We start from the raw sequence: 25624 nt of genomic DNA on the forward strand, positions 1-25624 counted from the left end.
GTGCATTCATGAACTTAAGGCAGGTGGTGTTTAATTGTAGTTGCCGCCTCTTCCTGGGATGGTTATAGTTAGTTTCCGGTGACACTTCTCTGGCATATGGCCTGCTGTGTGGTCTGTTGGGTGTGGTGGCTCCTCAGAGAGTGCTCTTGCTTCCACTTTTGCTCATTTCTCTCAGTGAATGGCTGTTCTGTTCCCTCATTCCCTAGCATGATTCTAGTCTGAGCTCTGGGTTGAAGAAATGAAGAATACATTATTTTCTAGCCAGAAAGAACTAGAGCCTCAAAAATGTTCTCCTTTCTAATAGAGAAACTGACTTCTTTATAGGCAGAAGTAATAGGTTCTCCCTGGCTTTCTTTCCCCTGAGTTCCTGATTAAACTTTAATGTTGCTTTAAAGTTCCAGAGGGGGATATTTTAAGCATTAGCTGGTGATCTGGGGCACTCACTGGTGCTTTCTTCCTTGGCCACTCTGCTGTGTAAGTTTGTATTCTTCAAGTCTTGCGCTTTAGCCAGGGCCCAGAACAAAGTCCCGGATGGAATCTCTGTATTTCCTCTGGCTCTGATGCAGTCTTATTCCCTTAGATGCTGGAAAATCAGATGGAAGTGCGGAAGAAGGAGATCGAGGAACTCCAGAGCCAAGCCCAGGCACTGAGTCAGGAGGGGAAGAGCACCGATGAGGTGGACAGCAAGCGCCTCACTGTGCAGACCAAGTTCATGGAGCTTCTGGAGCCCTTGAATGAGAGGAAGCATAATCTGCTAGCGTCCAAAGAGATCCATCAGTTCAACAGGGATGTGGAGGACGAGATTGTAAGTAGCCCTCACCTGTTCTGAAGCTAATGGTTGCTTTAGTTTTATATTACCTCAGCCCATGTCAATGAATTGAACTCTCATAGCCCCATCCTCCATATTCTAGTGATTTGGCCCCCCACATGCAAATGCAGCTCTCTTCTTTCTGGTGTTGTAAAGATAACTCCAGGATTTTAATTTTAATGCCAATAGAATAGGACTTAAACAAACCACAGGGCTCACAGTGTGTCCAACAACTAGGGTGAAGTAAGTTCGAAAGACTAACCCCTGCCTCATATCCCAGAAGAAACAGTTGTATGCCCTGGCAGCCCTTTGAAGGACGATTGGGCTCTTCCTCCCTGAAGCTTCCTTGCCATCCTTGTCCTCTGACTTGGGCCATTTGTTTGTGTTTCCACATGGTGATGACCACTGCTTATTTTCAATTCTTTCTAGCTGTGGGTTGGTGAGAGGATGCCTTTGGCAACTTCCACAGATCATGGCCATAACCTTCAAACTGTGCAGCTGTTGATAAAGAAAAATCAGGTAAGTGTTTCTGTCTGGATTAGCTGTGTCTGGTAAATAATGACTGACTTACACGGCAGAGGAAATGATAGCGCTTTGATGGTTTGTGAATTTGAAGTAAGTATCAGGCCGTGGCATTTAGCAAAACTGTTCGTGCCTCTTCTGCACAGACCCTCCAGAAAGAAATCCAGGGACACCAGCCTCGTATTGATGACATCTTTGAGAGGAGTCAAAACATCATCACAGACAGCAGCAGCCTCAATGCTGAGGCTATCAGGCAGAGGCTTGCTGACCTGAAGCAGTTGTGGGGACTCCTCATTGAAGAGACGGAGAAACGCCATAGACGGCTCGAGGAGGCACACAAGGCCCAGCAATACTACTTTGATGCAGCTGAAGCAGAGGCTTGGATGAGTGAGCAGGAATTGTACATGATGTCTGAGGAAAAGGCCAAGGTGAGAGAAGCTTCCCAACTTCCATGAGAGGAAGGGAGGGAAGGGGTGCCTCACAAGAGTGCCCTACTCAAACTTGCTAGCTGCACAGTGACTTGATGACACTAATATATGATAGACTTACCTAAGCTCCCCTCTACCTTAGGGGGTTCTTGGGGGGGTCACACTACATGTTCCCCTTTGCAGAGGCCTCCTTTAGTCCCTGGTAATGGTCTCAAATGTGTCCGTGTTCATGGCCATATCATACTTGTTTTGTTTTGTTTTGTTTTTTTCTTTCTGGTGGTCCTTCTTCTACCCTGCGCCACCCCTCCCCCTCCCCGAAGTCAACTTGTCACCCCAGGCACAGTGTCTGGCTATGGTTCTGACAGTCTGTTTCTTGGCAGGATGAGCAGAGTGCTGTCTCCATGTTGAAAAAGCATCAGATTTTGGAACAAGCTGTTGAGGACTATGCAGAGACAGTGCACCAGCTCTCCAAGACTAGCCGGGCCCTGGTGGCTGACAGCCATCCCGAAAGGTGAGTGACACTTTGAGAATGAGGCCATGCAGGCTGTTGATTCTTCAGTGAAGGTGTCTTACTAACCTGCCCCAAAAGAAAATGACAGCATTCATCATAAAGTAGTGGGTCATAGACCCAAAAGCTTATGGTGGATGAGAAAGGTAAATTGTTACACTGAGAAGTTGCTCTTGTGGGTTAAATAGCTCGTACTGGCCAAGGCCCAGTTGAAAGATTGTTACGGTCATAAGTCATAAACATATGTTGACTTACAGATAGAGGCGATGAAGTACATACTTGGATTGAAAAAGTCATCCACTTTAGGTCAGGTGTTATGGTGCACACCTTTAATACCAGAATTTGGGAGGCAGAGGCAGTTATATCTCTGCGTTTAAGGCCAGCCTAGTATATACAGCCAGGATTATATAATGAGACCCTGTCTAAAATTTAAAAAAAAAAAAAAAAAAAAAAAAAAAAAAAAAAAAAAAAGATCAATTTGGGAACAGTGATTTAAGAGGACTGGGAGACAAGAATACCTAGACCTGTGACATAAAATGTCTCTCAGAAAAACAAAATGGTAGCACTTCCTAACTTTTGCACAGTGATTACCCTGGAAACCAGAGTGAAAACTAGTGAGGGTGTGCGTTCTTTTGTTCATTAGGCTACTGTGTTAACTTGAAGAGAAGAGCAATCCTGTCAGGCCTTCTCAGGAACTGCCTTTCAGGACTAAGAAAGGACAGGAATTGGCTTTGTGTGCTTGTTTATCAAATGTAAGGCTGGTTGGGAAAGGTGAGGTCCTTCAGGTGTTCGCATCATATTCCCATGAAAGAACAGCAGTGAGTCCTGGTTCCTGATCTCGTATCATGAAATGTAATTCTGGCAAGGAATCCAAGGACGTGCGATGCATTCTCCTCACTGTGCTTGTGCCTCAGGAAACAGGAGCAGCCAGAGCCAGCTCTGCTAGCAGGGAGAGCATAGAACCCAGTGGACAGACAGTGTGTGCCTTCTGGCAATAGAAAATGGTTCTGACATTTTGCATTAATGTTTTGTAGTGAAAAAAAAAGAAAAATTATGACTGCAGAACCGGCAACGCAGTTATTGTACTCAGGGCGGCCTTTGCCCTTATGTTTGGTTTCCCTATTCATTATTCATCATTTAAAACTGAGGTCATTCAGAATTTTATTTTTTAGATAAAACAGGTTAAACATAAGCTTCTTTGAAGAAATTTGTTGTAACACATTATCTTCGCTAATTTGTTTTTCTCTGGAAGAAGACATTTGAGGTCCTTTCCTAACTGCTGGTTCTCTTTTTCAGTGAGCGCATTAGCATGCGGCAGTCAAAAGTAGATAAGCTGTATGCCGGCCTGAAGGACCTTGCTGAAGAAAGGAGAGGGAAACTTGACGAGAGGCACAGGCTATTCCAGCTCAACAGGGAGGTTGACGACCTGGAACAGTGGATTGCTGAGAGGGAAGTGGTCGCAGGGTCCCATGAGTTGGGACAGGACTATGAGCATGTCACGGCAAGTACTTTGGGCAGAGTGAGTGGTATGCGGTGGGTGGTAGCAAGGAAGGCCTAGGCTGTGAGCAAATACGACGCCTACACTCACATCAGAGGTCATAGGTATGGGTTCAACTTGGTGCTTTTGTCAAGTGACTTTGTCATGGGTTGGATTACCTCTCCCCAAGAGACAAGATAGGTTCTGCAGTAGAGATCTGTGGCTCGCAGAGCTTGCATACAACTTGTGCCTCCCACTTGGCAGTCTCTCAGCAGCAGCATTCATGTGATGGGGTATAAGAGCAGTGGTCTCAGTGATTTCTTTATGTGTGCCCCGTTGTAGATGTTACAAGAACGTTTCCGAGAATTTGCTCGGGACACAGGAAACATTGGGCAGGAGCGTGTGGATACAGTCAATCATATGGCAGATGACCTCATCAACTCTGGACATTCAGATGCTGCCACCATTGCTGAGTGGAAAGATGGTCTCAATGAAGCCTGGGCTGACCTCCTGGAGCTCATTGACACGAGAACACAGATTCTTGCTGCCTCCTATGAACTGCATAAGTTTTACCATGATGCCAAGGAGATCTTTGGCCGCATCCAGGACAAACACAAGAAACTCCCTGAGGAGCTTGGACGAGATCAGAACACTGTGGAGACCCTACAGAGAATGCACACCACCTTTGAGCATGATATCCAGGCTCTGGGCACTCAGGTGGGTGGAGCTGCCCAGTGCAAGGAAGGCTCCTTGTAAGATTATCTTTGTGCATCATGAGCCTCTCTGTATCCCATGGCTACTCAGAACATATCTGAAATGACTACCCAGATTAAACACGTGTGTACACACAAACTCCACACACAGGAAAGCTTTGCAGTCTGTACAGTTTTGAATTTGTCATGCTTGCAAATATTGTTAGATGAAAATGCTGGTGTTTAAATTAGTAGAGGCACATGTAAGCATTTGCAAGTTAATAGGCCTGAATACAAGTTTCTATTAGTTAACATGACCATCAGGATCACTTGGAAAATAATACCTCATTTTTTTCCCACCAACCATCCCAAGAAAGAAATCTATACTTTTTTATTTGAATAATATTAGTTTATTTTTCTGCATTGATTATTTTCATTAATTTTTTAGGTTAGCAGACAAATTGATAAATCTGAAGTCATATTGATAAATGGGTGTTTTATATTTGTTTCCATTATTCCCCTTTCCCCACTGCCCCACTCCTTGTTCCCTGACCCTACTTCCCTTCCTTTCCTCAGATGGCCCCACTTCTGCTTTCTTGTGGTATATATTTCATTACTTTCTCCTCATCCCTATCCCCAAGATCTCTTCTTTTCTCTTTGGATCTTCTTCCTAGTAGAGACTAGACCCTAACGTTTTAACACACCTGATCTTTTAGCTCCAGCACTGCAGTAAGTGGCTTAGCACTGAAACTGTGCTTCAAAGGTGTTGACAAAGTGAACAGTGTAGCAGTGAGACTCCAATGTGATCACTCTCATCGCCTTCTAATCTCGGTAGCTTCCTGATTAGTCTGAGATCTTGCAGTTGAAAATGCTTTCTAGAGAAGAAGCTGGTTTTGTTTGACTTTCTAATCCTGAGCTGGTCAGGACTTATTAAGAAAAAAAAAAAAAAAAAAACGGGTTACTGCAGGGTCAGTAGGAGACCAGATGGTATATAGTTTTGACTTTGTGGCTATGCTATCTCTATTGGATACAGATGCTGTGCTGCTGTTTTAGGATAAGCAACCCAGTGGGTAAATGAATGGGCAGAGGCTATGTTCCAGTAAATAATTAACCCACATCCCCACCAATAAAGGCCCACACTTGGCCCTGGTGGTTTCAGTTGAGTATCATCAGCTTCACTATGCGCCAGTACTTTGACTTGTTCTGTGGAGGGATCCTCGTGACTGCCATTATCTTCTGACCTCCATTTAGATTCTTGGTTCTGCCACTTTCTGTGGCTGGGAGTTAACCTACTCCTCTACACTTTAGTTTCCTGATGCTTTGAGGATTGAAACAATTCTTGTAAGACATAAGCCCTAGGGTAAGATCTGACACTGTCCCAGTCATATAACAAATGCTAAGGAGCACTTTTGAGATACCTAGAGACTATCAGGAAACAGATCTTTCCTCTGCATTTGTAAAACTATTTTCTTTAGAACTATAGGAGGCTCAAGAGATGGTGAAAGTGGTTTCCTGTTTTTATTTAAATCGCTTTGCCTCACGAGAATGGTGAGTCTTAATACCCATAGAACAAAAACCAACTCCCTTAAGCCTGCTGGATTGCACCTACCTTACCATCTCACTGAGAAAGCAATTTCGAGCCATAAAAAGATGTGTGTCCCTCCTGCAAGCACTCCCCTATCGAATCAGTACAAAGGAGAAGGCGGCCCTGGCACAGGCTCCTCGTCTGTTTGGCTGTGTTCTCTTGTGCTGCCTTGACCTGCCACTGTTTCCATTCCATATAGGGGTACAGCAGTGGGAAGGGAGCAGTCAATCAGGAACAGTCTTGAGTACTTAATTGCTGTGTGAATTTTCCCTGTGTTAGCTTCTCCCACCTTTTATTTTGAGAATCTATAAGAAAAAAAAAAAAAAAAACAGACACAAGAAATGATGATTTGGATGTTTGGATGATAGGAAAATTGATTTTCAAGTCATTTCCTACAAACTTGCTCATGATAGTCTGAAATACATACCTTAAAAGTAGTTTGGTATTAGAGACTATTTCTCAAAGTACCATAGATGTGTGTAGCAGTCAGTGTCTTGCCTGTCAACCTGAAATGGTGGCCACACCCCTTTGGGTGTGGCTTCAGGCAGACTAAAGCAGAAAGAGGGAAGCTAAAGTGTGGTCTCTCTTGCACAGATCTTTTCTCTTGGGTCAGCTGATCTGGAGGGAAGGGGAGAGAAGTGCTTCCATGGTTCTTTATATCTTTCTGTGTAAGTGTCCCCAATAAACACCCATTTATCATTTATCATGGGTCTAGTGAAATCATTACACCCAGTGCCTTCAGATGTGTAAACCAAATCCCATTGATTCTTCTGTGTATATTTTTTCAGAAATTTCATGTTCTTGCCACCACTTAAAATCCATTTGTACAATTAATGGTCATAGTCTACCTTCTCCCAATTCACAGCATTGGGTGTCCCCATCTCATTGTCCCTGGAAGGTCCTTACCTGGCATTTTTCCAGCTACTTCTTACAGACATCCAAAGGCTCATCCAGGACTATTGTCTGTAGACTTTGGTCACATAATTTTATCTCCAGAAAATGTCGGGTTTGTGTCTCAATGTATGACACTGCTAATATGTTAAGTGTTTTATATACAACATAGTAAAAATACACATCTAAGTATTAGATAGTCAGCAGGTGTGATGGCACACACATTTAGTCCCAGTACTCGGGAGGCAGAGGCGGGTAAACCTCTGTGAGCTTGAGGCCAGCTGACATGGTGAGTTTCAGGATAGCCAGGGCTACATAAAGATAGAGAAGAGAGACTTTGTCTCAAAAAAAGGAAGGGAAGGGAAGGGAAGGGAAGGGAAGGAAGGAAGAAGGGTCACTGGTTTTATTATAATGGAAAACCCCCACCATTATCTAAAGTGATAGCCTGTTTTTCACCCTTTTGGCACAGAAAGAGTGTTAACTTTAAAAGAAATATTGGTGTGTGTTGTGGAGGCATGCATACCTTAGCTGTACATGTGTGGGTAAGATGACAACTCTAGAGTTGGTCCCCTCCTTCTACCATTGTGTGTGCGTTTCGACATTAAAACTCAGATCATCACGCTTATATGACCCATGCCTTTACCTGCTGAGCCATCTGTCACCCCCTACCCCCACCCCGACCCGCTTTTGAAGTTAGGATCTTATGTAGCCCAGGCTGGCATGGAATTCACTATTTAGCTGAAGGTGACCTTGAGCTCCTGATCCTCCTGCATCTACCTCAAGTTTGGGGATTATAGGTGTGTGCTACCACACCCAGCCAGTCAAGGAGAATATACCTAGATGTGCCCCTGCAAAACAATGTCTTTACGTCTCAGGGTACCTGTGGGGAACCTTTCCTCAGCTACCCTGTCTGTGTTCCTGTACATTTCATTTGTTTCATTATTTGAACAGTACTTAATAACATAGGTACAGACCTAGGTTTGAGGTTTCGTGACTTGGCTCTACTCGGTGAAACAAGAGCTTGTCAAGAGGCACAGGCCCGATAAACTAATGCTTTCTGCCACTGCTGTGTATGTGAAACAGCAGGCAAGGAAGGGAATGGGCGATGGGCAAGGCCACAGTACTGAAACCTGGTTTTTCTTCCCTGTGGCTTCACAGGTGAGGCAGCTGCAAGAGGATGCAGCCCGCCTCCAGGCAGCCTACGCAGGGGACAAGGCTGATGACATCCAGAAGCGTGAGAATGAGGTCCTGGAAGCCTGGAAGTCCCTGCTAGATGCTTGTGAGGGTCGCAGGGTGCGGCTGGTGGACACGGGAGACAAGTTCCGCTTCTTCAGCATGGTTCGTGACCTCATGCTCTGGATGGAAGATGTCATCCGGCAGATCGAGGCCCAGGAGAAACCACGGTAAGGCTCCTAGCCTCTGAGGTGTGGATGTTCGGAAAAGAGCCTCCACTGCTGAAGTTTTCTACCACACGGTGTTGCTAGGGAACAAGGAGCTGTGGGTGGGTGAAGTTCATCTCTCCTAGGTTCTCACCCTCACAACTTGGTGTTGCACCCTCACTCACCCAGGCATTTTCACTCAGGCTTTTTTGCGTTATTTTTTTTGTGTCTTTGTCATATTAAAAATCACTGTTTGTTTCCATGTATATTACAAAGGTGTTGTTCACCCTTGACATTTGCTTCAAAAGTGTCCTGAAATGATTTGTGTCTTCCCTGTAGTTTGCTTTTATTCAAAGCAATGAAGTTTAATAGAAGAATAGAGCAAGGGCTTACATAACCAGCAGTTCACCCTTATCTATGTCTTAAGAAGCAGGTGTATTCTTGGCCGGGCTCTGTTAATTTTCATCCATGAGAAGGTCTTATGGCAAAATTAGTCTTTGATTTGTAAGCCCCTTACTCCCCTTCCTCCCCCCCTAGCTGTCTCCACATGCACACTGCTGGGAAAGCACTCCCTAGGGAACTGCATCAGCTGTTCTCTTCCCCTACCTACCCCTCCCCTGCTTTTTGAAACAAGCTCTCACTGAATTGTTAGGCCTGCATTCCTGATGCCCCAGCCTCCCAGCAGCTGGTGTTCTAGGCTTAAATTTGTTTCATTGTTTTTGACACTGTTCCTCATGTACTTGCTAACTGCATTCACTCAGTCTGGCCTTGAACTCTCCTATCTCTACCTCTTGAATTACAGGTACACATCACCACGCCTGGGTGTTTTCCTTCTTTTCTGTTTTGCTTTGCTTTGTTGGGACAGGGTCTCACTCTATGGCCAAGGTGGCTTCAAACCTAAAAGTCTTGCTTTAGTCTCCTAAGTGCTGGGATTACAGGTGTGTACTTTCTTCCACATCTGGCTTTGTGCTTCTTTATTCTCAAAGACATCAACTACCAGCTGTTTTTGTTACAACTAACTGCCTTTGTCCCTTCTTGAAGGAGTGTCTGCCAGCACTATGTTTAAAAGTAAAGATATGAAGGGAAACCCAACAGTTTTTTTGTATGTATCCAAAGATACCTGCCTTTGAATGTTATGAAGCTAGCAGGTTCTGAGTTGAGCAGCATTGAACTCAGCCTGAGTGAGGGCTGTGAGTCAGCCCTAAAAGGACAGTTAGGCTGTCAGTTTCCTTTTGATTATGTGTTTTAAAACCTACGTATTTATTTAAAAAGCTTGGTCTCTTAAAGATGTTACTTTCTTATAGGGATGTGTCATCTGTTGAGTTGTTAATGAATAATCATCAAGGTATCAAAGCTGAAATTGATGCTCGTAATGACAGTTTCACAACTTGCATTGAACTTGGGAAATCCCTGCTGGCAAGGAAACACTATGCTTCTGAGGAGGTAGGATATTGTTGTGCTTTGGGATGTGACACGAACTCAGTCGGTTTTGGGGTATCAAATGGTTTTACTTTGCATCATATCTTTGTAATTGTCTCTCAGAATCTACAGGGATTGGTTCCAGGACCTCTGTGAATACCAGAATCCGTAGATGGCTAGATATCTTAGGTAAAATGGCATAGGTTTTATTCATAAACTTGAAAACATCTCCAGATCCCATGCAATGCCTAACACAGGGTAAATGATTGTACTGTATTAAGGAATGACAACAGTCAAGTCCTCGTGTCCATTGTAGTTGGATTTTTTTCTGATGTATTCATTCTGTGTAGTTGTGTTGTATGCAAGACCTACTTCAACAAGGTCTACTACACATGTGCAAATAAATGCACTACTTTGCATAATTTTGAAACTTATTCTGTCTTCGTAGAGTGTGTGAGATTGTAGGCCCCAAATAGTTTTTGAGGATCCCAGGTGTAGGAGCAGCCAGTCAGCAGCTGACTCCTCAGTCAGCACTGCTGTGGTTGCACTTGTGTTTGTGTTGGGCCTCCTTGGTGGATGGACACAGGTTCTGGTTAGGATGGTGGTACTGATATCCCTTCACAGAAAGCCAAGGCTTTGCTAGTATTAATTGTCCTTCTCTTCATAACTGATAGTTTCCAGGATCCCCAAAGTCTAGTGAGGCAAAACATAGTGTGCTACAAGCACCTTTAAATAGGACTCCCACCCCTTCTGAAAAACTGCTTGTGTTTTCTCTCCTCTCCCAAGAAATAAAAAGTACACTTAAACTGATACTTCTTACCTTAGGGGAAAATAGATTTTCTTGTACAAAGTGACCATAAGGGGAAAGACAAAAGATTGCAGTGTTTTATTAATGCCCCCCCCTCTTTTTTTGTGCAGATCAAGGAAAAGTTACTACAGTTGACAGAAAAAAGAAAAGAAATGATTGACAAGTGGGAAGACCGATGGGAATGGTTAAGACTGAGTAAGGACCTACATACTTATTTATCTTTCTGCTGTTGGGTATCCGTGGAAAGTATACGAAAAAAAATTTTTTTTTGCTTTAATTAATGTGATATTATTACTTAATGATTTTAAAGTTTTAAATGTTTTTCCATATATTATTACTCACTGTTTACTGTTTTTAAGTTCTTTGGGGTGGGTACAGAGATGGTTCAGTGGTTAAGAGCAATTGTTACTCTTTAGAGGACCTGATTGAATTCCCAGCACCTATGTCAGGCTCACACCCTGTATAATAACTCCAGCTGCAGGATATCTAGCATCTCTAGCTTCTGTGGGCACTTGTACTCAAAAGAACACACACACACACACAAAGAATAAAAATATGCAGGGTGTAGTGGCATGTGTCTTTAATACCAGCATTCAGGAGGTGGAGGCATATGGCTCTCTGTGAATTCAAGGCTAGCCTAGTCTACCTAGCAAGTTCCAAAAACAGACTCTGTCTCAAAAAATAAATATTAACAACCCCCCCCCCCCGTAGATGTATGTGTGTATGTAATCCCATTTGCCTGGAACTATGAGCCCTCGTTGGATTTAAAATGTACAGTATTAAGAATAGCACCTCATGGTTGGTTTGAACATTAAAAGTAGTTCAATTCAAGCTTTATTTACTATATTCTAACATTCTATGTTGATGCTTTAGGCTCTGTCCTTGTATTCCAGCCTAATTCCTATATATTGTAGATTCTTAGTAGAAACCAAAGGTGTCTAGAAGACCCAGTTGGGCCCAGAGCCCTAAGATAATCCTATTTTGAATCATTCTGTTATTGAGAATTTTATTTCCAGGTTTTGAGAAATCTGGGGCAGTTTCAGATTTTTGTAGCAAAACCTATTATCATAAACTGCTGTGAACTGGATACCTGGCTGAAGTGATGCTTGCATGGAACCGTTTCCTAGTTCCTTCTCAATTAATATGTTCGGGGGTCCATTGCAATGTCAAAATGAGGCCAGCCTGCTCCTGCTACACTGATATAACCCATACTCACATATGACTGGCTCCAGTCACTGCTGAATGAGATAGATGCATGGGAACTGGTGTTAGCAAGTCCGTTGAGCCAGCTCTAATCCACCTCCTTCCTCGTAACTGCAGTGGGAGGAGAGCTTTTTCCTCACATACAGGAACAGAATGCATCTTGGAAAGAACCCTGCCTCCTCCCTTCTTTAGTAATCCACCCTCTCAGTACCCCAAGAGAAAAATCGTGCTTCAGCCTAATATAAGCTGCTATGTGGGTACCTATTCCACTTGCATAGTCTGGCATGTGTAGGCTGGGTATCCTATAGGGCTCTTCAGTCTTATCTCTTAGGATTAGGGCCATATGACCAGAATACATTCTAGGCCTCTACAGTCCACTTGAGAGCCACTGTCCACACATGGCTCTTGAAAAATAGGACTATTCTTAAATTAATGTTGCAGTATTGCTTGCATATAAAATTTAACTTGTATTCATATTTGGCAAACTGAGAGAAAAGTTAAAAAACAGCAGTATTTTGTGGTGATTACATGTTAAAGTAGTATTTTTGTATATATTAAATTAAATCAAAACCAAGTGGGTTACTGCTATTCTTAGTGATATGTCTCTTGGCAGCATTCATGTTGCCTATGTGCCTCACTGTGTTTACACTTGATAGCATGTCAGCTCCATAGATGATAAGCTGGCTGTCTCTGCACAGTGCTACCATGTGGCCCTGTGGTCCACACTTACTCTTGGTTCCCTGTGCAGTTTTGGAGGTCCATCAGTTCTCAAGGGATGCCAGTGTGGCTGAGGCTTGGCTGCTTGGACAGGAGCCATACCTATCCAGCCGCGAAATTGGCCAGAGTGTGGATGAAGTGGAGAAACTCATCAAGCGTCACGAGGCATTTGAAAAGTCTGCAGCAACCTGGGATGAGAGATTCTCTGCTCTGGAAAGGCTGACAACAGTAAGTCACCTCAGGGTGTTGGGCACAGTGCTTGACCTATTTATGTGGACATCAGACCGTATCTTGATCCTAGATCACTGTTAAATCATCTCCGTTCCAGATGATATTTTCTGCCAGTGAAAGCTTTTCTTACCGTAGAACTTGAGTACTGATCTTTCTTCTTCCAAAGCTTTCATACTCATAAAGAATGGACTCTGACTTTCATTCTTCTGGGGAGTTAATGTGTGTCAAAACAGAATTCTTTTAGAGTATATTTATTGCTCATGGAATGGATTCATTTCAGGTGGACTGTTTTGTGGCTTTAATTTCTTTTTTCCCTGTTTCTCTACTACAATACAAATGGCTTCCTTGAAAGTTTTTGTGGGTCTGTGCTGGGTTTTTGTTGAGACTTTATGGGAAGTCCAGCTTGAAACCCCCAGCAACTTTTCCTCCTCAACATAGTTAAAAGCTGCACAGTTAAATTTTGAAATAGAAACCCTACTCCCAGATGGCATACAACCCCTCCAAGGAATTTTCCACCTAGGGTCGACTGCCCCTCTCTGTGCCTTGCAATTTTAGATTGTAGCTACAATGTGCATGAACATACTGCCATTGTATTCGGAGTGTTGATCCTTGAGGTTGTCCAATATGAACCACTGTAGAAAAGTTTCCCAGGTTTCTAGACTCTTCTTCAAAAGCAGCAAGGGCCTTAGCCATAATAAACGGCACCCTGCTCTTCCTTAGTTGGAGCTACTGGAAGTGCGAAGACAGCAAGAGGAAGAAGAAAGAAAGAGACGGCCACCTTCTCCGGAGCCAAGCACGAAGGTTTCAGAGGAGGCTTCGTCCCAGCAATGGTGAGGCACTGAAAGTGTGAGGGCCTAGAACATTGATTTCAGTGACAAGTGAGATTACAGAGCATCTGTTCTTAGTCTTGCCTTGTGGAGCCAGGCCTCATATCCTTCCTGTTCACTATTTCATTTATACTATTTAGAATCCATGTAGCCATCCTAAGTAACAGATGAACACTTTAACTTGAGAACTATCACACAGCAGAGTGAAATGTAGAGGATGGCACCAGTATACACATGCATACTTGTCCGTATGACTCAGAGATCCCACTGAGATTTCTTCAAGCCAGGATTTTGTGATTTTTCCATTGAAAGAGGCTATTGATGGCTTCTAAGCTCCATAAAAACATCTATAGTGGAGTTATGTGGTGGGGGTGGTGACAGGGTGTTTCTGAAGGCTTAGCTATTTTAGCATCTGTCTAAAAGTGCCAAGTTTAGCAGCATGACATTGTGTAAAAAAAGGCTGCTTATAATTGTTTTGTTTTTCTCCCTCTCTTCCCTTCTTTCTGTTCCCCTTCTCTCCTTTCCCTCTTTTTTTTCCCAATCTCACCCTAACAGGGATACTTCAAAAGGAGACCAAGTTTCCCAGAATGGTTTGCCAGCTGAGCAGGGCTCTCCACGGGTTAGTTACCGCTCTCAAATGTACCAAAACTACAAAAACTTTAATAGCAGACGGACAGCCAGTGACCATTCATGGTCTGGACTGTGAAGCTCACTACCGTTTGTCAAGAACCACTCTTTCTGCAGCCTGTTGGTGATGACCTTTTGGCTTCCATGTCACCCAAAGTGTTAAAATTTTCAGTTAATTCATAGCCTTCCTTGGTTTCACGTTTGTTTGCGTTTAATTTATGCTTATTTGGATGCTCATTGCCTCAAAGCAGCATACTCATTTTTGTTTATTTATTGTGAGCTTTCTACTTTATTAAGATTTTACATGAGTAATTGAAATTAAATTACAGCATAATGAAGAAACTAGATTCTAACAGGTATGGCACATCCAAGTTATACTAACAGGGTACAATTCTCTGCTACAGGTGCTATATGTTATTTACAAGTATTATTAACCTATAGTAGTTTTTCAACTAGGAAGGCTGGCGTGTAAGGAAGGAGAAGTTCACTACTAGGTTATTTGTGCCTGCAGTCATTCTGTAACATTCCATGGAGAATGCGTTCATTGGAAGGACAGGAAAGAAGCTGAGTGATCTTGTTGGGAAGCTGTTTAAATTTTAGGTGTGGGACCCCAAATGTTCTAAGACCCTCAAGTCATTTATTACTTTGTACAAACCCAATAAGTCTCTCTTTTCTGCCAAGTCCTCAACCTAGAATTGTAGGCCTCTGTGCAACACACATCACAGCCAGCCTGACTGCTGCCACCAGCTCTGTCTTGGTCAGTGTCACCGCTGCCAGCACTCAGGTCATGCATGGCAGGTGCCAGCAGCTCTCAGCATGTTTCAGAGGCCTGCCTACTAGTCATCAGGCCTCTATTCAGTCAGAGATTTCAGGGTGTCAAAACTATGTTTTAATTTTTTAAGCAAATGGAACAAAAGCCATTTGGTTCATCCTGATTACTTGAATGGTACACTCAATGGCCCATGCCTGGGAGCACTTGGAGAGGCGTCTTGGCCCTAGAGAGTTACTTCATTGTCTCTGTAGACAAAAACTCCTTTGTATGTCCCCAATGAATCTTAGGACTCTTTCCTTTTCTTAAGATTCTTTGTGGAATTCTCTCGTAAGGAGTCTTCAGGGTGGCATGTTATCAGGCCACTAGCAGGGAGTAAAAACATTCTAACAGAAATCCTTTTTCTTAGGAGTAAAAGCTGGTGAAAGTGATTTCCTGGTTCTGTTCAAAACCAAACCAAACCCACATTACAACAAAGCCTTGCCAGACACTCCTTTGCTTATTTGCCATATTTAGATGTGTTAGTTCAGTCAGAACCCTGTTTGGTATGTGTTTTCCATGAGCTAAGTCTAATTTGTCTTTTCATTTCATGATGCATTTTTTTTTCTTTTGTCAGGATAACGTCATATAGCATCTTGTTTGTTTTTCCTAATCTCTATGTACATATCTATCTACCTGGAACCGTAGATAGGTATCTAGATAGACACCAAGCTTCTTATATTGTGGGCTGGTATGCATCATTATTGGGTCTCTGCCTTAAAACACATCCAAATTTATTTTAGGGGAAAAAAAAAAAAAACTATAGCTTTTTCTTTGGTCACTAGGGTCCCCTGACTATGTCTTTGTGGCCCCAAATCATATTATGTCATATATAGAAATATTATTTCTATATATGTGTGTATATGTGTGTATGTGTTTAAATTTTGCATCATCCAGACTGATACCAAATTTTAATGCTTTTTTTAATTCAAAAGACAAAACCCACATAAGCACACAGATGGGATTGCTATGATGCTTTTTAGCATTGCTCTCATGGCTATTTTTGTCTATATTTTAAATTAACAATTGGATTTTATTGGAAGAAGAAAACATAATTTTATTCTTTCGGGTGATATGCAGAGACTCATGTTAATGAACTTGGAAATGCTGTTGCTTCCTGTACTTTAAACCAATCAGGTGTTTCCTGTGCTACTAGTTGTCACGTTGCATTCATGTTCACTCCCTGATTTAAGTGTCTCAGATGTGCCTGGCCACGAAAGCACTCTGAACTAATTGCTAAAGAGAAGCAACAACATGAGGGTGGGGGGTGGGGTCACGTGTACCATTGTTTGATCATAGCACTATGATTTGCTTTTGATGTTTGTCTCTAGTGGTGTGTTGTCTGTTGGCATGCTTAAAGCACATGTCCATTAAAATTCATTTTTGTTCCTTTTATTTTCATTGTTTCCTTGGTTAGTCAATCATTCATTTGCATAAACATTAATGATCTCTGCATATTGGTTTGGGGTTTCTCTCTTCCCTTCTAACTCCAAAGAAAAAATTTTTGCTGCAGAATTGCCAATAGAAGAGACTTGTCTTCACCTACCTTGAGATGTGACCAACTCTGATAAATGACAACCCTTTAGGATAAACCTGCCCACCCAAGTCACTGCCACCAGTGGTTTTCAGGTCAAAGCTGCAGCACTAAAATTTTTTTTTTTTTTAACCTGGTGTCTGTACGTAACTAACCCATGTTTCTCTGCACTCACACCTGGCTCAGGCCTTCCACACCCACTCACACTTGTTCCTTACGTGAGTTTCCTGAGCTCTCACTAGAAGAGTTGTGTCAGCTACAAGATCCACTCAACATTCTTTTGACTTGGGTTTTGTCTTGGTTATTTCCCCTCCTGCAACTTACCCGTAACAGTGAAAAGAGAAGTCAGATGTAATTGAATATACCTGCATTCCCAGCTACTGGAGAGGCTCAGACTGGAGGATTGGGAGTTTGAATCCATCCTGGGCAATATAGCAAGACACTGTCTTAAGAATGAAATGAAAGGAGGGGAAAAATGTAATACTATTGCTCATCTTGCGCCTGCAGGCTATTGCTTGCAAAGCCAAGCTAACTAAGCACTCAGCCCCCTACCCCCATCCATACTGGTATGAGAATAGATAATTTTAATCAAAAAAACCTTAAGCTTGTATAGTCTCTGGCAATAACCCTAAACCTTGATGCTAATTTTGATAAGTTTATAATTCCCTGCCCTTTTGCCAAGTTTTCATTATCATTTTCCCAGATAACTAGCTTTGTTTAAAATGAAGCACTGGGCCCATCAATCTAGATAAGACCTAAGCAAGAGAGTTGACAGATCTGAGTGTTCAAGTGGTGGTGGCCAGTTTGCCTCTTATACTGCCAAGGTTGCTGCTAATTGGGTGTCACTCTGACTCTGGGCAGCAGTGGTGGGGGATTATAGCTAATGACTGTGCCACTGATACCTCCATGTTTGTCTGTGTATGAGGGGTGCAGGTTGTCTGTAATCTACTAAAGCATCAGCCACACCCAGCTTTAGTAACTTGCTAATCCGTGCCCTGGGTTTATCAGCCAGAGGCTGCTACAGTTAATGGTACACAGTTGATGGTACACAGGCCGAAAACGATAATGAATCAAGACACTACTACATTCCCAAAGCCGAAAAACCGTGTGGGTTACAATTTAAATGAGCTTGGGAAGGAACGCTCCTGAAGACGTCTCCAGACTGAAGGGTCAGAGCCGCTGGAAGCCTGGCTGTCTCTGGGCTCCCGTCTCAGTGCAGCAAGGCACCGTGATCAACCACCCGTGATGGGAAAGGCCCTGGTTCTGTCTTTGTTTGGGGGTAAATAGCTGTGTGGTGTTGAGTGACTGTGATTGGCTTTTCCAGCTCCTTTAACAAAAACTACAACCCACTCACGATTCAACTTGGGCAGATGTGGTTCAGTTGGCGTTTGTTGACTTGCCTCATTTCCTTCCAGCTCTTAAGTTCCAAAGTCTAACGGGGTTGATAGATATGAAATGCATGACTGTTGTCCTAATTTCTGCATGTGTTTATGGTGATATTTGGAGGGGTGGGAGAGAAGAACCCGGGAGCCTCTTTGAGAAACCAAAGATGTTTTCTTGTTGCATCTGGCGGAATGCTGTGTGGTTCTGATAGGATTGTCTCTCCATCTGTTTGTGAATGCCCTTTGCTTCTACTTCAGCCCTTCTGGTGATACCCTTGGTTGTAAGGTGGCTGCTGTATAACGTCCACTCTCATATTTGATATGTGTGATTGTTACCATTGTCTTTGTGTTTTAAAGTAACTGTAAGAGGAGATGATCTGAGCTATGTTAGAGAAAATGGAGTGATCAGAGGAGTAGAGTGCAGTAAAACTCATACTGGCATTTCGCTTTTCTCATTTCCCCGCAAGCGGGCGGCATTAATCCATTCCCACCTTCTAATGTCCTTGGCGTCCAGCTGGCTTTGCGGGGTGTGCAATGGTTTTACTGTACTGCCTCCATCTGTGCCAGGCATTTATACACAGCCACGTGTGCGAGTAAGAGCGTATGTGGTCATCCCTTGCTCTCGGGGTTAGCTGAATGGCCTCTCCGATGTCCCTAGATGGCAGAAACCATGGACACAAGTGAAATGGTCAACGGTGCTGCAGAGCAGAGGACAAGCTCCAAAGAGTCCAGTCCCATTCCCTCTCCCACCTCTGACCGAAAGGCCAAATCTGCACTTCCGGCTCAGAGTGCTGCCACCCTGCCTGCCAGGACACAAGAGCCACCAGCAGCCCAGATGGAAGGCTTCCTCAATAGGAAGCACGAGTGGGAGACCCACAATAAGAAAGCCTCGAGCAGGTAAAGGCAGCACAGGTGAAGTGGAGAGGGGAGTCACCCTTGCAGCGGTGGCCCGGGCTCACGCAGGGTTTGCATTCAAAGTTCCAGACCTCTGTGCTCTCCCGATTGCTCTCTGGGGAGAAGCAGAGACGGATAGCAGGAATGGGGCCTGTGGCTCTTCCTGAGGAGGAGCCTACTAGAGTGAGTTTAAGCAATCTTTTCGCATTCACCAAGACTCACCATTTCTCCGTGAGTCTTCACATCACCATATCTCCCACCAGTCTCTAATTTCATTATTTAGCTGATGAGGAAGCAGGGGCTCTGACAGATTATAAAAAGCATACTTTTTAAGTTATCTAATAAATGGCAAAGCTGAGATGAAATCATACCTAACTCTAAACCAAACGTCTAAGACTGCTGTGTACACATAAGGCATCCACTGTGCAAAGACTTCTGTCATCTAAGATCTGTAACATATTCTAACAAGGATGCCATAAATACTAACGGCCCTGGATCTACCCCCTTGCCAGTGGCTGGACCGCAGAAAGAATGACACTAAATCTGGGGGTGGTTGTGAGAATTCTCCTCTGAGAATAAGGAACCCTGCCTGTGTTCCTGGGCGTCAGTGAAAAGCTGCAATGTGTGACGGAACGGAATGGCAGCTTGCATGTCCCCTAATGCAGACAGCTGTAGTCCTTCCAAGCTGCTACTGAGTTACATGTGCTGTGTCCCCAAGAGGCTGTGTGGGGGTGAGTGGGGTGGAGGGTTGTTCCCTATCAATTCAGGTTAGGAAGGCTTTTAACAAAAGCGGTGTGTGAAGATCATTTTCATGTGTGAGACGCAAAACCTCGGTCTTCCTTTCTCTCCCATGCTCACTCAGGTCTTGGCACAATGTCTATTGTGTCATAAATAACCAAGAAATGGGCTTCTATAAAGATGCCAAGAGTGCTGCTTCTGGCATCCCTTACCACAGTGAGGTCCCTGTGAGTTTGAAAGAGGCTGTCTGTGAAGTGGCCCTTGATTACAAGAAGAAGAAGCATGTGTTCAAGCTAAGGTGAGCATTGTCACGTGTTTTCCTGGGGTACGTTCATCTCACTTGGGGTTGGTATTCCCACAAAAGCACTGTGTGAGTGTGCTTCCTCCTGTCAGTCTCAGTCCCTAAGAAGGTGAACACCCAGGCTTCATACAGCCTACTGAGACCAAGGCAGCACTTTCCTGTGCTCAGCTGTACAGTTGGACTCAGGAAAAGAAGCCTTCATTTCATGGCCTGGAGTATTCTGTTCCCTGCACTGCTGGTGGGCTTTTAAGCATCTCACTTTTAAGACTCAAAACGTTAAAAACCGTTTTGAGTCTTTCTGGCTTGTGCAGACTCAGGAATTGCCATTGTTTGCTCCAGAAGAAAGGTACTGTAAGTAATCTCAGAGCCTGAGAAGACACAGGAAGTATTTGGGTAAGGCAGACCATCCTCCCCAGCTCTTCCACACTTCTGTTTCTAAATGATTCCCCCTTATGGAAGACACCTCCTGAGGACACATCCACACCCCATTCTCCTTGTGTTTGGAAATAGGCAGACTATTTGGTTGGTCAAGCCTGACTACACCAATTCTCCCCTCAGAGCCCACATGATGGCAGGGAAGGACTGACCTGCAGGTTGCCTGTTGACCTGCATGAGTGCACTGGCACACATAGATTTGGACCATAGAGACAGATATTTTGTCACAAGAGTCCCAGATAGCCTGACCCCTTAACTGTTTTTTCTTAGATTACCTTCCGTGGACCTCAGTCAGTTTCTACTGCTGCAACCCTAGTGCCAAGCATCACTGCATCATGCTGATGCTTCCCAGGCCTGGCTACTTTCATTTCCATAAGAAAAATCTAGGAGACCTTTTCCATATCAGTTGGTCAACTTTAGAATTTGCTGATGTGGGAGACACAAATCTAGAAGCTAGAATTTTAAGAGAACTCACTATTGTTGAAGAATTTTCTTCTGAATTCCTTTCTGGTCAACAGTTAAAGAGTACAAGTGGCATTTGCCATAACAAAACCAAGCCTTTCTGTAGTTGGGGCTTTTTGGTCCTTCTGTTGGATTGAAGACCAGATTCCCTGTGCATATTGGGTTGGTCTGGTGAACGTGTGACCCATTTTTGTTTTGTTTTGTTCTTTTTGTTTTGTTTTTGTTTTTTGTTTTTTGAGACAGGGTTTCTCTGTGTAGCTTTGGAGCCTGTCCTGGAACTCACCATGTAGACCAGACTGGCCTCAAACTCACAGAGATCCACCTGCATCTGCCTCCCAAGTGCTGGGACCAAAGGTGTGTGCCACCACTGACCGGCCTATGTATGAATTTCTAATGATCATGGGGCTATCCCCAGCCTGTCAGTCAATGGTGCATGTGCTCATTTGACATTTCTGAAGTGAGGACCATGGCCTGCCTGTAACTCATATGGGGATCTAATTTTTTATTTTTTAACATCCTAACATGAAATTGTTACCTACACAATTGTAAGTTGTCATTTTCTTGAAATTACAGACTAAATGATGGCAACGAGTACCTCTTCCAAGCCAAAGATGACGTAAGTTACTACTTAGTTTTCATTTTCTCAGATACTGAAGAGCATGGAAGTGTTTGAAGGATGTCTGTCTGGTCTCCACAGTCACTAATACTGGGCTAAAAGCAGCAAATGCCATCTTGCTGTCCCTCACCAAGGGAGGAAAGCTAGTACAGCATCTTCTAGATCACTGGAGCCTAGGAGCAAAGACCTTGCCCACTGCTCCTTGTGGGGCAAGGGACGATGAGGTGACCCAGGATGGGGTGCATGTCATGGTGCCTCTGCACTGTACTCCACTATCGTTAACCGTGCCACCTTGGAATGATGACAGCATGCGCAACAATTTCAAATGAAAAGGCTCCTACCAAGAGAGATACTATAGAAAAGAAAGGGAGGGGCCTGTAAGATGGCTTGGATGGTAAAGGACCTGCCACCAAGCTCGATGACTTGACTTCAATTCCCCAGGACCTACTTACTTTATGTAAGAGAGAACCAACTCTTAAAAAACTGTCCTCTGATCTACGTGCACGCACATGCACACATGCACAATTCACATGCATGCACAAACATAAATGAAATAAATGTTTCTCTGTTTTAAGGGAGGAAGGGGGCGTACTTTCTAGGATGAGAATGATGTCTTACAGCCTTAGACTAGTCTTCCAGCGTGGCCTATGGGTGCCATAGCACTGAGTTCATCTGACAGGCTGAGCCATATCCACTCTTTGGTGCTGAGAAAGCAGAGATTCATATAGGAACCGTGAACTAGTTAGAGGCACTGCTCCTAAGGAAAGACCTGAACACCTCATGTCCACCATCTTAACCAAGTCTTACCTGTGTCCCTTCCTCTGTCTAGGAGGAAATGAACACGTGGATCCAGGCCATCTCTTCCGCCATCTCCTCTGACAAACATGACATGTCCGCCAGCACCCAGAGTACGCCAGCATCCAGCCGGGCGCAGACCTTACCCACCAGCGTTGTCACCATCACCAGCGAGTCTAGTCCCGGCAAGAGGGAGAAGGATAAAGAGAAAGACAAAGAAAAGCGGTTCAGCCTTTTTGGCAAAAAGAAGTGAACTTCCCTCTCATCCTGCCCTTCTCTTACCTTTCAGTGAGAGTCCAGCATGCAAGCTCAGACCAACACATTACTCTGTGCCTAATGTTCCTCCATGTAGTTGATTTCTTTTCTTTTTTTAAAAATAAATTTTTTAATTTATAGAGTATTTCCGAGGGTGGGGGAAACATACCTAAACAATTTATCTCCAAGTTACAAAAGTTTGAGGTGCAGAGGGAAGGCCAGATTTTTTGTTTTTAAATGAAATTATATAGATTAGATCTCAATATTTAAACTGTTCCTCAATTTTGTGAGGCTGTGTTGGAAATAACCCGCCTCTGATGCTGTTGGTTTGCAAGGCAGCGGTGCTTACACAATATTTCCTGTGCTCTTCAGAGACGATGGACGGATTTCCTGACACTATTCTCCATTCACTTCAGTGGTTACCCTGAGTCTTGACTATTACAAGTGCCCACGATGGGTATAACCTTTGTTAAACAGATTGTGTATTAGGATCTCTTGCTGCAGCCATAGTGCAGCTCCATGTAAACCTACAGGCCAAACTGTTTGTACCTGGCATCACTTACTAACACATGACATGCAGCTTTTCTGCATCAGTTGCTGTGACAGTTCAGAATGTCAGTATATGAGAAGGAATAGAAAACTGATAAGGTTTTAAATCTGTAATTTCAATCTTTTTTTTCTGAAATACATTATATTGTATGTTTGAGATAATTCTAGAACAAAGTATAATAAAACTAGATGTATAATAAACCCTTTAAATCATTGGTAAGTGTATAAGTGGGACTGAAGCATTTACTGGACAAAGTAATGTTACTCTAATGGTTACTTGCTTGTGCGTGGCCACACTGTTATAATTTGCTTCATTACCTTGCTCTTTGATACATAGTGTGCATTTCTCTGTCACTGTAACTATTGTAATGACAAATTTTCATCTTACTGCACAATCAAAATGGCATTGACAAGAATGAACTCCAGAGTCTGAGCCTGGACAGGAAGTGGTCGCTCAGGCCTGGTGCTCCATCGTACGACCTGTACCTCTCAACTTTTGCCCTATCTGTTAAATATATGCTATGTCATTAAATGCTTTTAAATCTAGCCTAGTGACTAACGGGTATTTTTTCCTCCCATGTTCATGCATGCCTCTTAGAGAAATTGCAAGGGAAGAATTAACAAAGCATTATATGATGAATCTGGGTTCCTTTGTCACATTCCGTGTGTGTGTGTGTGTGTGTGTGTGTGTGTGTGTGTGTGTGTGTGTGTGCGCGCGCGCGCGCACAACACCTGGCTTTGAAAGCTGTAGTAAATAAAGAATGAGTAGCAGCGTTGAATGATGACACATACAAATTTCATATTTTGTAGCTTGTTGTAGCTTTGAGCCCCAACATAGGGGTAGGTAAATGTTTTCTCCAAAGGAGCAAGGGGTAATAAGTATTTTAAGCCATGCAAAGCTGTATTGCCCCTATTGCTTCCCCCTTTTAGACAAAGGTCATTCCTGGTAATACAAAAACAAATGGACATGGCTGTATTCAGGGAAACTGTATGGTGGGAAACACTGGGATTTCTTTATATATAGCCTTAGGAATTTGTTGGTAGCTTTCTCCCTATCTGGAAAGGTAAACTGTTCAGCTTGTGTAACACAGCCCTTGTCTCTGTCACTGCAGCCAGCTGCTTATCTAAGAAACCCTTAGGCTGGGAAGTAGTCTTACAAACAAAGTCAGAATCTGAGTTTAAAGAACACTCATGATGGTGCTAGGCCTTACCTAAAGAAAAAAAATAGCTTAAGCTTATGTTCCAATTCAAAATTGGATTTTTGTTTTCCATCAATACTTTTCTATTGCTTTGCCCATATTGTATACATAAGATCAGGGTAACAACAAAGACTCACGAGTACACTGCTGATAAACACACAGGCTTGTTTGCTTGTGGCAGGATGTTGGTATATTGCATAGGCTGTTCTGACTAAAGGGGGTCCTTCAGCCTGTCCCAAGTGCTGGGATTAAAGGCTTGCGCCACCAATACCTGGCCACCCAACTGCTTTTTAGTTAAACCTTTTTACCCTCAGTATTTGTAACCTGGCATGCAACTGTGAAGTCAGGCTTTAAATGAGCCCACCAGACTCAAGATAAATGATAATTAAGTGTTTATTAGGGAGGCACTTGCATAGATGAGAGTAAATAACCACCTCAGTCTTCGTGCTCCAGAAGGTACAGTCTCTGCCCTTCTGATGCTCTCTGAAACCCAAGAGAGCAAGGCCCGATCCTCCTCTGCCTTATAGTGGGTCGAGTCTGCACCTGAAACCACACCCAAAGAGTGTGACCACAACCACAAGTTGATTGGCAAGGCGAGATGCCACTGTACAACTGTAAGAGATACAGTTCCTTTGTCTACTTTGCCCTGGTGGTAACTTCTCATAAGGCTCGAATGACATCCAGAGTGGTGTCATCGAGGGTGGGAGACACAGCAGCCGTGTCTCCATAAGGATCCCTCCATCCTCTTCACATCCGTTTCCACCTCCACCTGCCCTTTAAAGTTCTGGCAACCACCTGACTTCATATGGAGTTGTACGGGATGGTAAAACATTTTAGGGTTGGCTTTTCTTGGTGCAATTAGAGATCTGTTAAAGTAATATCCCACAAAGAGTCAGTAGTTTGTTCTTGTTGCTACTGAACAACTTGCTGTAGTGGATGTAACGATAAATCTTTCTGCCATGCTGCCCGAGTTCCGCCCGCCACATGGGTGGCCAAAATAACACATTATTTACAATGCTGCTGGCCAATGACTAGGATTTCTTAAATGCTTACTCAGTCTTAATTATCAACCATAACTACTAATCTTTATATTTTATAAGACTTATCTTATGGAGGATGCCAGTGGAATGCGTCCTGGCTTCCTGGGATTACATGGCAAGCTCCACAGAGAAGAGGAGGAAGAGACGACTTCCTGCTTGTCCCTGCTTATATTCTGAGTCAGCCTGCTATGTCACTTCCTGCCTGGATCACAAGATTTTACTATATTTCCCAGAATCCTCCTTGACTCTTAGTCCCGCCTAACTTGCTGCCTCATTGGCTGAACAGTGCTTTATTCAACAACCAATAAGATAAACATATACAGAAGAACTTCCCCCATCAAATGGACATACCATCGTTTATTTAGTTGTTAACTTACTGAAGGGCATTTCTCATTGGAACACTTAGGAATACAACCATGATCATGAGCATTCGTGTGTGAGCTTTATTGGAGCAAAGACACCTAAACTTTCTGGGAGAGCTTAAAATCATTGTT

The 25624-nt window shown here is 43.4% G+C and overlaps 1 protein-coding gene across 6 annotated transcripts in view; it reads left to right on the forward strand.

Annotated features, from left to right (window-relative positions):
- The window catches only part of Sptbn1 (spectrin beta, non-erythrocytic 1), a 158585-nt gene extending 135148 nt beyond the window's left edge, over positions 1-23437 (forward strand). For 3 of the 6 annotated variants that reach the window (XM_027387935.1, XM_027387937.2, XM_027387936.2), the window contains 16 exons: positions 581-805; positions 1238-1327; positions 1477-1758; positions 2139-2269; positions 3563-3767; positions 4086-4460; positions 8070-8314; positions 9595-9733; positions 10628-10712; positions 12469-12665; positions 13389-13498; positions 14051-14114; positions 18505-18743; positions 19603-19776; positions 21250-21292; positions 22122-23437. In XM_027387935.1, coding sequence (XP_027243736.1) covers positions 581-805; positions 1238-1327; positions 1477-1758; positions 2139-2269; positions 3563-3767; positions 4086-4460; positions 8070-8314; positions 9595-9733; positions 10628-10712; positions 12469-12665; positions 13389-13498; positions 14051-14114; positions 18505-18743; positions 19603-19776; positions 21250-21292; positions 22122-22340 — 2823 coding nt within the window. In that variant the 3' untranslated portion in view covers positions 22341-23437. Of the gene's footprint in view, positions 1-580; positions 806-1237; positions 1328-1476; positions 1759-2138; positions 2270-3562; positions 3768-4085; positions 4461-8069; positions 8315-9594; positions 9734-10627; positions 10713-12468; positions 12666-13388; positions 13499-14050; positions 16326-18504; positions 18744-19602; positions 19777-21249; positions 21293-22121 lie in introns of those variants that run through there. The other 3 variants (XM_027387933.2, XM_027387934.2, XM_027387938.1) reach the window with 2 other exon arrangements.
- Positions 23438-25624: the final 2187 nt, after the last annotated feature.

This window comes from Cricetulus griseus (genome assembly GCF_003668045.3).
Source record: "Cricetulus griseus strain 17A/GY chromosome 1 unlocalized genomic scaffold, alternate assembly CriGri-PICRH-1.0 chr1_1, whole genome shotgun sequence".
NCBI classification, from domain to species: Eukaryota; Metazoa; Chordata; class Mammalia; order Rodentia; family Cricetidae; genus Cricetulus; species Cricetulus griseus.